This window comes from Grampus griseus (assembly GCF_964374135.1).
Source record: "Grampus griseus genome assembly, chromosome: 1".
Lineage (NCBI taxonomy): Eukaryota > Metazoa > Chordata > Mammalia > Artiodactyla > Delphinidae > Grampus > Grampus griseus.
The window spans coordinates 45608580-45626055 of record NC_139017.1 but is presented as its reverse complement, the minus strand read 5'-3'; the positions used below and the strand labels follow the sequence as shown (position 1 = coordinate 45626055).

Here is a 17476-nt window from a genome sequence, read left to right as displayed (position 1 = left end):
GTCCACTCCATGGGGTGTTTCGTGTCAAATGAGATAATGTATAGGACGTGATTTGGAAAAGTATTAACAATGCTAAATGTATTATTTTTAAGTGCTTAAATCACCTGTTATTTCAAGCTCTTAAATCACATTGGAGTGTTAATGATTGGTTCATACCACCTGTGTTTCTGAGTTTTGGGGGAGTAAACGGTATTAAATGATAACTTTACCCCACTCTCCAGGTAGCCAGGCATAGATAGCAACAGGCTATGTGTGTGGCTTCTGCCTTTCTCCCCAGGGTGAGTGAGCACTTCTTTCTCTCTGGTTTCCCCTGGAGGCTGTGTGTATTATCTAGGTTCTCTGTGTGTGATCAGACCACTGTCAGGCAAACAGGTTTTGCAGGTAGGGTTGTTCTTCCTGCTTCTTGCCAGATCCTCTAGTCTAGCCTCTCACAACTAGACCAACCTGGAAGGGACACGGCCAGGTCTGCAATCTGGCGCCACCTGGTGGGAGCTCTGATGACATTTGGGCGGATGGGGCTTGATCCAGGGGTCACTGGCTAATACTCCACAGTGGATTGGGTGCGTTAGCCCATCTACACTTCTCCATGCCAAATATTTTTATCCCCTTCTAGATATGCCCCTAGTTATTTTGTTCCTGTACCTAGCCCAGATGGATTGCTTCTTGCTAACATCTTATGATTCAGCAAGTAAAACATGAAAATGGACCAAGGATGATGAGATCAGGGTTTTAGAACAGGTTCTTCCATTGGCTAATTTTGTGACCTTCGTTGCAGCACTTATACCCTATGGGCCTCAGCGTACCATAGTAAAAGGAAAGAATTGAACTTGACTCTGTGATTTTTAACTGTGAACGCCAGGAGTAAAGAAGGGTAAGATAGTGTTTTGCAATAAAATGGAATCTTTAGTGTCAAGGATACCTGCTTTGTTTTTCTGCTAACACTTGTTGCCTGTGACAGCATCTCCATTGCCATGGCAATATGGTTGAAAGTGGTGACATCACACTGAGTTGCCATGGAGATGTGGATGCTCTCACAAACAATGTATTCCTTCACTGCTGTGTTGTGGGAAGTTCACTTTCCAAGATGCTTGCATTTCCCAACAAAATGGGATTGGAATGCAGTGGGTAAGGGGCAATTTTGTTCATTTCAGCTTCAGCCACATACTGCCCTGCCTTGCTTCCTCCCAGGCCATTTTTACCACTTGTTCTGTCTTTCTCAGCACATCTATTGATTTGGCCAAATGGGGCTCAGGTACGTCTCTTTCCTTAGCTACTGTGGAGACCCTAGAAATCTAGAAGATGATTCTAATCATGAAAAATCAAGACCAGTAAAGAGGAGACTAAGGAGGCTCATTTGCCTATTTTGATGGCTAAATTCCTTTAGGGCTTAGCTGCAAACAGACCCTCTCCCCACATGGACTGCTGGGCCCATCGTGCCCACAGCCTAGACCCTCAGACTTGATACTGCTGGAGTTCTCAGGTTGTTCCTGCCCTGGGCAATGGGAAGGATGGGTCCATAGAATATTCTCAGGTACTGCTCCTTCTGGCGTGGAGCCGTTGCTTGATCTCTCTCCTTGTTGATTGACCAGGGTCACATGGCCCTTATGTGGCCCTATTATAGAGACGTGTTTCCCTCTTTCTAAATCTAAATCTAAATGGTGCATGAGTTTCCAGATGGTATGGAAGGAGTCTCAGTTTCACTTCGAGAGAGGAACCAGCAGAAACTAAGTATGGGTCTCTCTCTCCTCCACTCCTGGTCCTGCTTTTTACTTATGAAATGCTCCCAGCTTCCTGAGCAGCTGTTGGATCTCACAGCCAAGGGCACTCAATTGGTAGGCATTCTGCTGCTGGAGATGGCTGGTGAGGTCAGCTGGGCTGCACTTAAGCCCCTCTGAGGGCTGGTGGTTGGGTCTGGTTTTCCCCTCCTCCTCGAAAAGTTGAAGGCTCAGTTTGGACCACGGTATAGTTTAAAGCTTCCTCTCCCTCTCCCAGCCTGAGTCCTTTATTTGAGTGCTGGGTGAGGCTATTTCCCCATCTCTGAGTCCCTTCTTCATGTGGTCATGGATGATGTGTCCAAGCTCCACTGGTTGTCAGTCTCCATGTTCAAATCCACCACCAGTTGGTATAAAATGGAGAACTCTTCTTCTGGGTCCTGAGCCATGACCTTTGTTTTTACTTCAAACCCTCTTTTAACTCTTAGTTTGAGAGTTGAGGGTAGGGTGTGTTGCAAGGGAGACCGAATGAGATCAGAGGCTGTGGAGAGTGAAGCCATTCGGTTTAATATAACTGAATAAATGGAATATAACTGAAAAGTAATCGTTATGGAGAGCTTACTCTCTTCCAGACAATGTGCCAGGTCCAACTGGGAGACTGTGAGGTGAATACAATATGATTCTTGTTCTAAGGGAACTTAGAAAAACCCCACACTCATATCCAGACCCAGGGCAAGACTCCTTCTGGCCTGGCCCTGCCGTTACCTGCTTGCTCACTAATTTCTCCCGACCTCATCTCTATAGAAGGACGTTGGTCTGCGTGATCCTCTGGCTTTGATACTGAACAATTACTAGTGCTGCGAGGGGTGTGCTTACAGTTGGTGGGCGCTGCAGTTGTAGAACTTGAACTCGGTGCCGACGAATATCTTGCCTGTCTCCTTGGATCTAAGCTGCAGCTCTAGCCCAAACCAGTCTGGAAAAAGGAAAAAAACAGGAGAGGGTTACAAATCTGGGGCACAGTGGAGAGACTGAGGGTAAATCATTCAGCTACTCCAGGGCTCCCCTGGGGCACCGATGGTAGATGGAATGTCCTTGAATCTTCTTCCAAGAGACTCCCTTTCATTCTGCTGATGACCAGCCCATCACTGAGACCCAGATGCCCCCAGCCCCTCTCTTAGGGAGGAGGTAATGGATCAGATCCCACAGAGTCCCCTGTTTGGTCAAATATGTACAGTTACTGTCAGAAATATCAGGTCACCGATACAGAATAAGAATTAAAAAAAGAGAAATAACAGAACAAAATTGGGTCATTTGTAGAGATGTGGATGGACCTAGAGACTGTCATACAGAGTGAAGTAAGTCAGAAAGAGAAAAACAAATATCGTATATTAACGCATATATGTGGAACCTAGAAAAATGGTAGATGAACCGGTTTGCCGAGCAGAAATTGAGACACAGAAGTAGAGAAAAAACAGATGGACACCAAGGGGGGAAAGCGGTGGGGTGGTGGTGGTGGTGTGCTGAATTGGGAGATTGCGATTGACATGCATATACCGATGTGTATAAAATTGATGACTAATAAGAACCTGCTGTATAAAAAAACAAATAAAATTCAAAAATTAAAAAAAAAGAAATATCAGGTCAAAAGCTCTGAAAGCCCCCAGTTCTATGGAGAGAACCCACTGAAAACCACTGGCTGAAACCACTGACATTCCTCGAAGGGAAGGGAAGTCTGGAAAAAATCTTTATGCACTGTGCAGGCTTAACCCAAATGGGAGCAAGGGATTTCCCTCTTCCTGAATTTTGCTTTGGGGCATGACAGTTTGCTTTCAGACTCAAACAAGTTTATAAGCCCTATTGGTATCTGGCATAAGGAGACCTAGTCAGGCAACTGTCAGTCAGTCTGTGCTGGTACTTGCCACCCTGTTCCCTGGGTCCTCTTCTCTTGGCCACCCTGGTAGGGCAGCCCCTAGCATATGACTCTCCTGGCAGACACTTCTTACCTTGATCCAGAGGGATGACAGGGACAACCTTGGGCCCTGGTGAGATGCAGATGACCTGGCTCCCAGATACCTGTCCCTCTACCTCTGTCAGGTTCCCAAAGGCACAGGAGATGCCCGCAGACAGATCAGGAGCATCACTCACGACCAGGCTGAGCTGTGGGAGGAGCAAAGGGATAATGCTGTAGGAAGAGCCCTTGGGGCTCAGGAGACCTGGGCTCCAGGCCCGGCCCTGCCATTGCCCACTTGCTCACTCATCTCCACTGACCCCATCGATAAAGAGGATGTTGTTTCCAGGTGATCTTCTACCTTTGACACTGAACAATTACAGTAGCACTGCGAGGGGTGTGCAGGGCCAATGGTCTTTATTATTAATACCGTTAATTTTTCAGTCTTGTCCAGCAGCAGAAAGACTGGGGGGAGGGGAAGGGAGGGATGCTAGGGGGAAAGGTCCCAAAACCCATCTCAGACCCAGCTCATTTTGACATGAAATCATGCAAACTTGAAAGCAAGTCATGAGCTGAGCCCTTCACAAATAAGCCTTAGCCCTGGATCATAGGAGAACACGTATCACCAGTCTGCAGGTTTATAAGGAGTTTACCGGGTTGGTGAAAGACAGCTGGCGCCTCAGCCTGGCTGTCATTTAGGGTCTGCTTGCCAAGGTGGTGGGTTTCCTAGAGTTTCTATTCTCTCTTCCTCTCTGGCTCTCTGTCCCCTGACAGCTCCCCTAGAGTAGGGCAGTCGCCTCACAAGGAGTTTAGGGGATCAGAGGAAGGCAGGAAGTGAACACTAATGGCTCAGATGATGCCTGCTGTTTCTTAGGGACCCAGTGATCTAGGTCAGTGGTTTGCAGGCCTTTCAAGTTTGAACACTCTCCTTTGAATGGTAAAAATATCACAGAGTGTCAGAAGAATCTGTTGATTGAGAAATCATTTAATGGTAAAACGCTGCTCTGAATTCAGTGTACTTGGAAATGGGGTTGTACTAAGTGACCACAATATAGTATCTAAGTGGTATTTGAAACAACAGGTGAGAAATGTGACTCCCAGTGGGGAGTGCCCATGAGGGTCCCTGGTGACAACACCCTGCAGCCTGCAAGTGGCGAGTCCTAGCGGAGGGAGGTCTCCCTTTGTCATCCCACCTGGCAGGGATTTCTTAGTCACAATGGCTATCACCTAGCCTTTCTATACATTTGTTTGCTGCTGAATCTCTGCCCCAGTTTCGTTTCCATGGGGCTGAGAGACTTAGGTACAAACTCTGCTGTTTGTTCCCTCAGCTCCATGGGAGCCAAAACCTCCCGGTGGGGATGAATGAACGCAAGTCTTGGAAGGTTCATTAACTAATTAACATTTGTGAATGCTCATATAACCTCCAGAATGAAATAATCCTGCAGGGCCTGAGGACACGAAGTATTTGGGGTTGCAACTCGACAGGTGGTTAAGGACCATTGTATTCTCTTTAATAGTCTAAGCACATACTGCGAATTAAGTCTCGGTCTCTCTGTGTCTGCCTGTCTGTCTGTGTCTCTCTCATATACAAGCACAAAGGCAACTCCAGGTTTCTGTGAGACACTGTATCAAGTGGACGATTGAAATACACCATATACCAAAGAATAGCATTGGATTGCATTATGTTGTAGCTGTTTGTTACTAAATGCAAAATCTAGATTTACAAAACAGATCAATAGGTAATGAATCTGCAAGGGGCATGGCGAATGACTAGGCCCTTTACAATAAGAGTTACCATAGTTTTCCTACAAAGATCAAGTTTCCTCGGAGCATTTAAAGTGTGAGCCATTTACATTGCGCAAGTGTTAAGGGAACACACCCACACTCGTGCGGGTCCCACACCCCACGCCTCCACCCTTCCGGATGAGTTTACTCACCAGCCGGCTGTGCTCAGACACGGAGATGCTGCTGGGATGTACCTCGAGGCTCATGCACTGGCTGATGCTGGCAGCAAATCGATTAGGTTCCCAGGCCCGCTGACACTTGTCCCTGCGGGAGCACCTGCCACAGACACAGATCCACAGGCGGTCAGGCCTCTGAGACCCATCTGTTGGAGGCTCCAGGGTCCCCTGAAGGTAAGTGAGAAGGCTTTGCTGCTCTGAGGTCTGTGTCCGTCTTCTCATGACAACATTCACTTATCCCAGAGGGCCTGGTGACTCCCAGATGGTCTCTATTGCAGTTAAAGTCAGACTAAGAGAAGTGGGATTGACCGCCAACACAAGAGATGCGGTTTAGACATAAAGAATAGCTCTAGAGGGACGGCACCTTTACGGGAAACTCGGTGAGTGAGGGAGGGAAGGTTGGGGACGTGAGAAGTAGCAAGCAAGAGGCTAAAAATGTGAACTCTGGAGCCATGATGCCTGGGCTCTAACCCCAGATCTACAGCCTACTAGCTGTGGCCCCTTGGACAAGTTCCTTAATCTCCCCTCGCCTCAGTTCCCTCAACTGTAGAATGCCGAGGCCAATCATAACACACTACCTCACAGGCTTGCTGTAAGCATTAAATGAGCTAGTGTTTAGAAAATGGCCTGTTCTTAGCCCTTCTAAGAACAATGTTAATGATGATGATTCTGAATATTATTATTCTCCTCCAGGGATATTTAAGAACCTGGACAGGGTCTTAGCTGTGTGGGACAGCATGCAAGTGATCTTGTGGCTGGATTCATAGCTCTCTGAAGGCAGGGACCATGTTTTATGCATTGAGCTATTCTACCTGTCCATGGTATATTTTCAATAAATGTTTGTGGTGGGAAAGAGAGAGACAGACAGGGAGTCGCAGGCAGGGTTGCCCCTGTCAGAAGGCACGTGTGGCCGCTTCTCCTCACATCTTCATCTCTGGTTCTTGGCTTCTCTGCCTACAGCAGCAGGTGGGCACTGTGATGCCTGCACACAGGGGCGTCTGGTGGCCACTTAAGTCACATGGGAACATGCTCCAGGGCTGGTGCATCTCCAACCAAAGAGCCAGTGGGGACACTACAAGATACCACAGCCAGGCTGAGATTCCCACCCGAGCTCCCCCCAAAGTCCCTCCCCCCTCTTCCTTTCCAGGCACATAATGGATCTAAATATGAATGCTGTCAAAGAAAAGAATTATTGAGGTTTAAGTGAATCCTTAAGATAGCTCTAAAGTGAGCTCTTGACTGGAGCCTTTATCTCATTGACTCACTGAAATGGCTCTTTTTTTTATCATACTATATATGGCAACAGCCCTAACAGAGATAAATAGCCTCTGAGACAATAACGCACTTGCAAGAGCAAGGCATACAGAAGACACAGGAAGGTTTCAAATCCCCCCCGGACCCAGAGGCTCCTGAGCAATTTCTCTCAGGCCTCTGCCTCCATTAAAAGCCAGTGTGTGGGCCTGGCAGCTGGGGTCGTCCATCCACTCATTCCTGTTACCCAGGCAGGCGGATGGCGACAGGTGGGAGGACACGGCCGGAGGGGCTGGTGAAGATGAGAGGGACCAGAAGAAGAGAAACCTCTGGGTATAACCAGGAGGAAACTTGCTCCCCATGTGCTCTTGGCAAACAGAGCTGCTGGAAGGAGAGGTGTGCCCTGGCAGGTGATGACAGGGAAGGAGCTCAGACAGCAGAGGAAATCTGAGACTATCTTCATGTGGTCCAGTCATTCTAGGAGCCCCAGCTGACCTGGCCCAGGAGGATGACGGGGTGGTCTGGGGCCTCCGGGAGACTTGGACATCGAGCCTAGATTGGCAGGGAGAGCAGGGAGTGGGTAGTATGGCCGGATCTACCCACCGCCGCACAGTGAGAGGGCAGGTAGCCCAGGACAAGGCCTGAAGCTGGGAGTGGCTGCCAGATTCTGTGGAGAAAGAAATCCCCTTGAGGTGAGAGAGCCTTCTGGCTGTCAGGCCAGCCTCACTGAAGGGAACCCAATTGTAGCCACCTTTGCCATTCTGGGGGCATTGTGGGAGCAGCGTCAGTTTCTTTACCACTGGTCTGGCCTAAATGGAGACTCACTGTCCGGGTTCTGGTGACAGCGTTTCTGGCAAGACTTCTGGAGGAGGCCCTTACCTCCAAATCTATGCAGGGAACTCAGTATCTGTGGGCTCCAATCCAGTCCGGAGTTTGCATCTGTGAGGTGCCTGCTTCCCTCCCTCCCTCCACAGCCCTCCCAACACCTGCTGCAGAGGCTGGAAGCCAAGAGCTATTGTGCGGGACCCTGAACTCTGGCCCTCCGCCTCCGCCTCCACCCTAAACTCTGCACATTTTATGGGGATGCTTTGCCGGCTGGCACGGAGCCAAGGAGTTTCCAACTCCACTGGGGAACAGAATTCCTAGCCAGCTCCTGCCTTTGGAGTTTTCACCCTCTTCTCTCCCTCTGGGGCACTTCGAATCAGGAAGTTTAAGTGCGATTTTGCATTTCTATTGAGCTGGTATTCAATGGCAGGGGATGTATCTGAATAGGGATGTGAGGCCAGTTGGAGTGAGATGCAGACTTCTTGGAATCCAGAATTAATGAGGCCAGAAGGGTCCTCCCAAGGCTTCTGTGTCCATAACAATTATTTTGACTTGTGTAGCTTATCCTGAGCTTCCTTATTGCCAAAGCATTTATTATTTCATTTAATCCTCACAGCTCACCTGCGAGGTAGGCATTACCCCTATTTAGCGATGGGGAAATGGAGGCCCACAGCTGGCAGTGGACCATCCTGGGTCACACAGCAGCTAACTGGAGTCCAAGCTTCCCAACTCTAGTGCAAACTCCAGGAAGGAGGCACCTCGTTCAGGCTACACTGATGAGCCTCTTGGGAAACCTAGAGATTCTACAACTTCCCTTGTGAGCTCTTGCAACACCACTACCCTTCCCTGTAGAAAAGGTACAGACTTCAGAGCTGGCCAGGGGGGGAGGGGGTGGGGGATCAGATTTTGGAGGTGAAATGAAAAACAGAGAGGCAGAGGCACTGCACTTAGAAAGAAAGCCCACCCACGGCCTCTTTTCCTCTTCCTGTTCTCAGCACTCCAACCACGATGAGAATGACTGCTCAGAAGAGGGAAATTCCTCTCTCCCTATGAACTGATGTCACATCCCTCATCAACACTCCCAGGAAAGTACCTGGTTTTCTGCATTCCAGGCTTTTTTCCAGAATGCGCCAAACTTACATGTTGTGCAGGGCACACCAGCCACAGTGAGGGTCCCCCGAGCTCAGGCACTCCCCACAAGTCGTGTACTGTTCACAGGATTCCACAGGGACCCTGGTGATCTGGCCAAGAGGGAAAAGAGAGCAGGTTAGATCTGGGAGTGACGCCTCGCAGAGGTGCGTTCAGACTCAACTACACCTAACCACACTTGCACTGTCACCACCCCTAAGAGGTGACAGTGGGGGTGTGTGTGAATCGGTGGCCTCAGTGTTCTCATCTGTTTTCCCTGCACGAGGCAGGTACAGCTAAGAGGCCCCAGGCTTCTTGCCTTTGCTGGAGGTGGAAGCAAATCCTCCAGTTTCTCTTTGCCTGCACTAAAGTCCTCCGGAGAGCTGGCCCTGCTCCTGGCAAAGGCTGAAAATGGTTAACTCTGTTGAAAGGCTATTGAGTGCCACCAACTCGTCTCTGAAGAGCTTTCAGCTGGGCTTGGGCTGAGACATCCTGCCTGCACAGAAAACATTTAAAAAGGGAGAGAAGGAGAAACTTTTCCTATCAAATAATATTCATCTAATGGCATGGTCTTTTTACAGCCAACCAAACATACCACCTGGATCCAATTATCCCATTCTCTGATGCCTGCATTCAGTTTCTCTAGTAAATCTCCCATCCTTTGAAAAGTCTGGCTAAATGGGAACAGAGATGAGCTGCCTGTCTTGCTGGGGAAAGTGGGAATGTACAGATGAAGCCCCTGCCCCCCAGAGGATGTGGCCTCCTCCTGGCTTCCAGGTGGGGCCCTGCGGGGACACGGGCCAGGCCTGTTTGGTCATTACTCACCCTTACCTGCTTAGCAGGTGTGACATTAAGGCCAGGCAAAGGGTCAGAAGATTGAAGTCTTGCATTTGGTATGTCCTAGGTATCTGTTACCGGCTGGGGCTGGAGGCTGCTGGGCTGGGAATGGAATCTCATTTGTCAGGGCAGAGAGGTCCCCCACCTACTGGATGTGCGAACCCAAGTGGAAACACAACCTGCGGTCCAGCGGCACAGTGGTCTGCCTCTAGCAGGGGGACAAAGGATCTGACGGAGTTGCCTTCACAGCGTGCTCCTGAGAGGCTCGGGATGGAGTCTAATACTGCTCACCCGGCAACTGTTTATCAGATGTCACTATGAGAGGCTCCGGTGCTGTGTGATAGAGAAACAGCAGCGAACAGGACCCAGATCCTGCCCCCCGGAAGAGCACGCAGCCCAGTAGGAGTTGATAATTACAAACCGAGACCTGCTCTACACTGTGCTCGACATCCATTGCAGGCAATAGGCGTGTGCCCTGGGGGCCTTGGCACCTTAAAGGAGGGCCGTCCAGCACAACCTGTCTGGAGGAAGGGACCAGCCGAGTAAGGGTGAATCAGGGTAACAGTGGGCCCAATGCAGATGCCTGGAAGGGCATTCCTAGCTGAGAGATTATCACGAACAAAAGGAATCATGGGGCTTCCCTGGTGGCGCAGTGGTGGAGAGTCCGCCTGCCGATGCAGGGGACACGTGTTCGTGCCCCGGTCCGGGAAGATCCCACATGCTGTGGAGCGGCTGGGCCCGTGAGCCATGGCCGCTAAGCCTGCGTGTCCGGAGCCTGTGCTCCGCAACGGGAGAGGCCACAACAGTGAGAGGCCCACGTACCGCAAAAAAAAAAAAAAAAAAAAAAAAAAAATGTAATCATGGCTAAGTTCAGCCTAACTCAAGTGTGGAGTGTATACTGGATGGGCGGCTGAGAGATGAGGCTGGTGGCATGGAACCAGGGGCCAGACAACGAAAGGTCTTGGGTACCAGCCCCAGGAACCTTCCTTCTCTCTGTTGGGTGCCCCCCACACCCGCTCATTCTCCCCACATCATAAACACTTAACATTCTGAATTACAAAGCTTTTCTCTGAGTGACGTGATCAACTTTAAGCATCCCTAACTTCCCTTTAATAATAAAAATACAAAATGCAGAAAGCATAAATATAAAATCTTGCAATTCAGTGAAAAAATTGATATTCTAAATGGAGGTTGGGGGAGTAGCTGATTTGAAATAGTTCATGCGGAATAGGTCCGAGGGTTGAATTGACTCTATGTCCAATATGACCTGACAGGGTGATGTCATAGCTAAAGGGGCTAATTCGATCATGGGCTGCATTAATGGACATGGTGTCAGGATGGAGATGACCTGAGTTCCCAGTTCAGGTCTTTGCAACCTGCTCTAAGAGGAGGGTTGTTCAACCAGAGAAACTTTCCAGAGGGTGGTCACGATGGGGTGGGACCCAGGTGTGGCATCTGAGGTACAGCTGATAGACCTGTATGTTTATTTAGGTCAAAGAAGTTGAATGTCAGGGTGGCCGTGGAAGCTATCTGCCACTGTTTGAAGGGCGGCAGTGTGGCTGCAATAAGACTCATGGGTGAAAAGTTCCAGGAAAGCTCGACAGAAGAAAGTCAAGGTTGTCCACCAGTGCACAGACCTGGCTTCCAGCAGGGACTCCCTTCCGTGGGACGTGTAAGCAGAGTCAAGGTGACATGTGTCTGGGAGGCTGTGGAAGGTATTTCTGCCCCCGGAGGAAGGCTGCCCTCGTCCTTCTAACTCTGACATAGGGATTCTATTTCCCACAGTTTGCCTAACTCCTTCCTGAGACTGTTCATTTCTGTCCTGAATGACTTGGACAGTTCAAAGATCCAGCCACGCCACTAGCCACTGATAGCACCCCACTTTAAGGAGCAACCATTGACCCCTGACTCACGTCCTGTGATTCCTACCAGAAGCACCTTTCCGGCAGGTGCCTGCCAGACGCTCTCCCAGCATGCCTCTCCCGGGCCTGGGACTCTCGGCCCTTCAGGATATCTGTGACCCTAGCCACCTGGGGGGCTTCCGCCAGCCCCCTCCAACCCGCCCTCGGAGGCCTGAGAGCCGCAGCCCAGTGCCCGGCCTCCCTTTCCTGGGTTTCGGGCTCCGTGTGAGTGATGTCTGCATCTGGCTGGAAATTAAAACAACTGTCTGCATTGCATTCGGCCCGTCTGTCAAAACACAGCCCAGCTCTCAGCAGCTGGGGAAGGGGGCCCTGAATGGGAGCAGTGTCTCCAGCAACAAAGCCCACTTTCACGCCAAGTGCCGCAGAGATAGTGAGAAGCCTGTTCTTCTCCAAACGTGAAACCAACAGCACAACTATTTTTCCTGTTTCCTGGGCCCTCCTGGTGGGAATTTTTTTTTAAATACACTGAGTTGAAGAGCAAAGTGAAACAGGAAACTTATAAGGGGGGTGGTTCCTAAAATTTGAATTATTCTCTTCTCAAAAACCTCATAGCCATATGCAAGCCAGAGGAAAGAAATGTCACAGGGACTGGAGGGAGGCCCTCAAAGTCAGGTGTTTCCGTGGGTGCTCTGTCTTTCCTATAATCATGTGTTTCTGTATTCATTCATCAACCCATATTCATAGATCATGTCCTACAGAAAGACCAGGGCTGGGCACCTTAGGGGAATAAAATCAACAGCAACATTAAAACACAGCCATCACCTTCAAGTTGCAAACAGACTAGCAATAAAAACAAGAAAAGTGTTGTGTGTTCTAAGAGAGGTATTGAAAGAGGGCTGAGGCAATTCAGAGCAAAGAAAATACTACTTCTACATCTACGCCGTCCAATGTATGGGCCCGTGTGGTCACCAGCATCTGGAATGGGGTTAGTTCGAATTCTAGTCCTTAGAGATGTGCTCTAAGGGCACCGGATGTTGATGGCTGAGCACGGAAAACAAGAATGTAAAATAATTTTTTATTGACACATGTTGAAAGGATAAAAATTTAGCAAATATTGAGTTAAATAAGATCTACTATTAATTTCCACTGTCTCTTCTTACTCTTTAATATACGGCTGCTGGAAAAGTTAAAATTACATGCGTAGCTGTGTGGACGGCACTTTGTCATCATGGGAGAGCACTGCTCTAGATGGGAGTCCCAAGAAGGCTTTGTAAGGGATGTGGCCTGGGTCCGGGTCTTCAAGGGTGAATAATATTTATACAGATGAAAAGCGTCCCAGGTGGAAAGAACCACATAAGCAAACACAGGAAAGCAGAGTTTCTTCAGAAAACGTTGCATGAGGGTGAAGAGTGATGGGTATAAATATGGAAAGGTAGTTTTGGGTTAACTTGGGAAGGATGGAGAAGGCCACAGAGCTGGAATACATGATGTCTGTAAGCTCTCCAGCCTGTCACTCCTTGGCCAAAAGAATGTCCTCCATGAAGAGGTGGCCCGAGCTCTCAAACCAACATCCTTGGCATTACCTGTGAGCTTAAGGGGCATAAAAATCCAGAGTCCACTGGGTTAGAACCTCTGGGATGGGGCGGGGCCTGAGAAATGGTTCCAACAAGCTCTCCAGGGGATTTTTTTTTTTTTTTAAGAAAATGTTGGGGGTAGGAGTTTATTAGTTAACTTATTAGTTTATTTTTGCTGTGTTGGGTCTTCGTTTCTGTGTGAGGGCTTTTTCTAGTTGTGGCGAGCGGGGGCCACTCTTCATCGTGATGCGCGGGCCTCTCACTATCGCGGCCTCTCTTGCTGCGGAGCACAGGCTCCAGACGTGCACAAGCTCAGTAGTTGTGGCTCATGGGCCCAGTGGCTCCGTGGCATGTGGGATCCTCCCAGACCAGGGCTCGAACCCGTGTCCCCTGCATTAGCAGGCAGATTCTCAACCACTGCACCACCGGGGAAGCCCCTCTCCAGGTGATTCTTATGAGAACCACTGGTAAATGGGACCTCATGTCTTGGGAAATCTTTTTAAGTGTCAGGCCCTGGGGCCATGAAGAAATAGAATCAAACTCTGCCTAGGGACTACGAAAGGAACTAGTGGAAGGAATTAGACTGACTCAGGAGGAGGAGAGATGGAGGTTAGCCTGGGGACTGCTTTATAGCCAGGGAGAAATTGGTTCTAATATCTCTGAGTCTATGGAGGCCCTGAAAGACCAAGTTCAAACTTCTGGGGTCAGGGGCCACTTCACTCTGCAGCAGGCGAAGGCGGGCACTTGCTCTAGGACCTGGTGGGCGGGGGAGGATGGGGAGGGGATGGGCATTGTCCCGGGAAGCTGGAGAAGGCAAGGGAGCTTCTCCTGTAGAGTGTCAACCGTGTGAGGCAGCTTTGTCAGGGCTGACTCAGAGTTTAATGGGACACTCAGTGGCACTTTAATTAGCGTTTGTTTATTATGATTGTGCTTTAATTATGCCCGAGGCTCCCCACCCCCTCTGCTCCGAGTGCTGGGATCGGAGGGTGGCTGCGTCGGCAGAGGAATGTGGCGGTGAGGCGCCTCCGATGGAGGACGCCCTTCTCCCACCTGCCTCCACCGCCTTCTCCCCAGGACCAGGGGACCGCTCCGCACTGGATTCCCCCCACACGCTTGGCATTCTTCTCTGCTTGATCTTATGTCTTGTAATTACACCTCTAATGAATATAACTGTCCGATTAAGTCATTTACTGAAGAAACACTCTTCATGAAAGGTGACTCGTACTGTGTTCTTGTCTCCTCTGACCCCAAGGCCCCTCATCTCCAGTGCCTCCCTTGGCCTCAGTCTGTGAGGTTGACGTACGTGGGAAAGAGCTCAGCAGGGGTGCAGAGTTCGGAGTGGTTCTCTCCCCCACCCAACTCCCTCCCCTTTAAGGACACTGGTCAGCCCACAGGGTGCAGCGCCCCGCACAGCAAGGGATGTGATATCAGATTATCATCGGCTGTGGGGACGAATCACCAAGGGACCTGCTGGAACCATCCTCCTTCCTGAAGATGTTGAAGGACAGGGCACACCCACAGGGCTTGGACTACCCAGGGTGAGGCCCCAAAGGCCTCTGTGGCCCTGGCAGTTACTATCAGCCTGGAGAGTCACTACCATCAGTTGCAAACCCATCACTCTTCAGAGAAGAGTTCCCTGGTGCTGGACCGAGGGAGGAGCCCTTTTGTGCGTAAACCTGGGGAAAGAGAATCAAGGTTGTATCTCTGCCACCCTGTGTGGACTCCTAGAAGGAGCCACCTTGGTTCTGAGAATCTGGGGGCAACTATCGGAGAAGCAGCTGAGTTGAAAGCAGAACAACACAGAGGATTCTGACCATGGGTTGTGCCTGGGTGCCATGCGGTCCTTCAGTATTTACAGAGCATTTATGTTGTGTTAAGCTCTCCATTAGGCATCGGGTGACATTCTCTGTCCCCCTGGGGCCCATGGTTTGGCTGAGGACAAAGGAAACAGGATCATCTTAATACGGGAGTATAGATGCCGCAATAGAGGTATAATCAAGGGACAGTCGTGGCTCAAAGGCCAGAGCTTGAAGGTTCTCCTCAGGGAGCTTTGGCATGGGCACTCTGTTCTAGAGGCTGAAGGATTCCTTTGCAGTCATGCAAAGAGAGAAAGGGAGAGAGGGAAGGAATAAGGGAAAGCTGTTCCCCAGGCTGGTAGGGCCCCTTGGGGACAGAGCATTTAATCCCCTGCTTCTCTGGAATCTGCTCCCCCCTGCCAGATGGTACACCTGTCCCCACATGTGTCCCCTGCCTCCAGACACAAGGAAAGAAACAGTGGCCTTCTCAGTGGCTGAGAGCCAGGTGGCAGGGGGTGGGAAGTGACGGAGCCTGGGTGGAAGCATGCAGTTGGCCTGAGCTACAGCCTCCTAGTCCCCAGGGCCCGGAGCAAAGTGCACGGCAGCTGAAATGCAACTGGCTCCCCACACCTCTCTCCTTTCCTTTGTATCTTCTCTTGGTGGTCCCTCCCTGCCAGCCCAGCCTCTCTCCCCTTGGAGTTTGTAGGGTCCTACACCCAGTTTCTCCTCTTTTTCCCAAACCAGATCTGTTTTCAAGAAGCAATCTGATGCTCATTTGCATTCACAGCTGAGGGCAGACTGATGGGAAGCTCCACCAGGGCTGGTGTGCGGGATGAGCTCCGCGGCACAATCACAACAGATGCCGATGCCCAGAGAGGGTTTTAGCACTTTCTGAGCGCTTTCACACCCCTTATCTCATTTGATCTGCACAGTTCCCTTGGGATGAAGGGAGGTTAGGGATCCATTTGTTCCACCAGGAAATAGAGGCACCCAAAGGTCTGGCTTAACCCTGGGCTCTGTCTCACAGTGAGTGGAGGTGGCCAGCTGCAGCGCGTCCTCCGTGGCCCGTGGTGATGACATGTCATAGAGGATCTTTCTGAGGAAAGGAGGGACAGGGGGTTCAGGGGTTAGTTCCAGGAGATGGAGCTGGGGCCAGAGCAGGATTCAGGAGGCGGGAAGCAACCAGAGGGCAGGTGAGGCTTTGGTTTCTCTGACTCCACTCCTCCTAGGAGCTGGCCAGTGCCTGGCAGTTGTTACCTGTTCCCATGGGTGGTGGGAGGAGTCTTTTTTTTTTTTTTTTTGCGGTACGCGGGCCTCTCACTGTTGTGGCCTCTCCCGTTGCGGAGTACATGCTCCGGATGCGCAGGCTCAGAGGCCATGGCTCACGGGCCCAACTGCTCCACGGCATGTGGGATCTTCCCGGACCGGGGCACGAACCCGTGTCCCCTGCATCGGCAGGCGGACTCTCAACGACCACACCACCAGGGAAGCCCTGGGAGGAGTCTCTCTTCACTGCTTACCCCGAATCTTGTCAGCCCCGTGGCGAACAGGTACAACCAGCACTGGGAGGTCTGAGAGCTTAGGGTTCTGCCTTCCCTGTACACCCGCTGGGGCCAGGGTTCACAGTCCTCCCAGGGAGAGGAACATGGGCAGATGGTCAGGGAGGCCAGGCCAAGGCCCCAGCCCTGGTCAGTTTCCCTCAGGCACCCAAGCCAAAGTGGACCCCCCGGGAACAGGCCAGGCTCCCCTGGCTCTAGACGTGCCTCACACTATGGCCCCTTTGAGTCAGCAAGACTCCACAGAATAATACCTGCATCCTGTCTCCTATCCTTTACAGGCAAAGAGCTGACTGTCAACCGGATGCCTGAAACAGCATCTTAATCTAATTCTCCCCCGCTGGGTGTGCTTGGGGGCAGAAGTGAGATCGCCTCCTTGGATCTGCTCCCCAGGGATAGGGGGAGAAGCGAGGGGGACTGAGGCCTCCTGCCTGGCACCGCCTTCCTCTGAGCCGGGAAGTTGACTGAGCTTGTCCAAGGGAATGAAGCAGCAGGAACCGTTTATCCTGCACCTACTGCACGCCAGGCACTTTCCCTGTGTCACCTCACCTAATCCTTACATCAGCCTTGCAGGCGAGGGATTAGGCCCACCTCACTTATTAGAAAACCGAGTCTTGGGTTAAACAAACTGCCCAAGTTGCGTGCCTTGTAGGTGGTGGAAGCAGAACTGGAGTCCAGGTTCATCCGACTCCCAGGTTGAGGTGGTGCGGTGGAGGCACAGGGAGCAGTAAGGAAAGGCCCCTCTCCTGGCGCTGCCCCCAAGGGCGGGCTGTCAGGGTCCCCTGGCTTTCTCCTGGAGGTCAGGGCCCAGCGCTGTAATTACGCTTCCTTCCTGGCCACTGCCTGCCTCTTTCTCACTTTTCTCTGGTTGCTGACAGCGATTCAGCTGGTGCATCTGGAGCCAGACAACACAAGGGATGATGTGAGAGAGTGAGGGAGGAGATGGGTTGGTGGGGGTGAGGATGCCCTGCTGGATTTTTTTAAAACCTGCCAGGGCCGTAACAGTAATGGACATGACTCTGAATG

General features: G+C 50.8%; 1 protein-coding gene across 1 annotated transcript in view; it reads right to left on the bottom strand.

Annotated features, from left to right (window-relative positions):
* Window positions 1–17476, bottom strand: part of PLXNA2 (plexin A2) — a 217904-nt gene that overhangs the window by 71830 nt on the left and 128598 nt on the right. Inside the window, exons 5-8 of the mRNA XM_082674787.1 lie at window positions 8838–8938; window positions 5598–5721; window positions 3716–3869; window positions 2589–2685 (exon numbers count right to left, since the gene is read on the bottom strand). Of these exons, the coding sequence (XP_082530913.1) occupies window positions 2589–2685; window positions 3716–3869; window positions 5598–5721; window positions 8838–8938 (476 nt within the window). The remainder of the gene's footprint in view (window positions 1–2588; window positions 2686–3715; window positions 3870–5597; window positions 5722–8837; window positions 8939–17476) is intronic.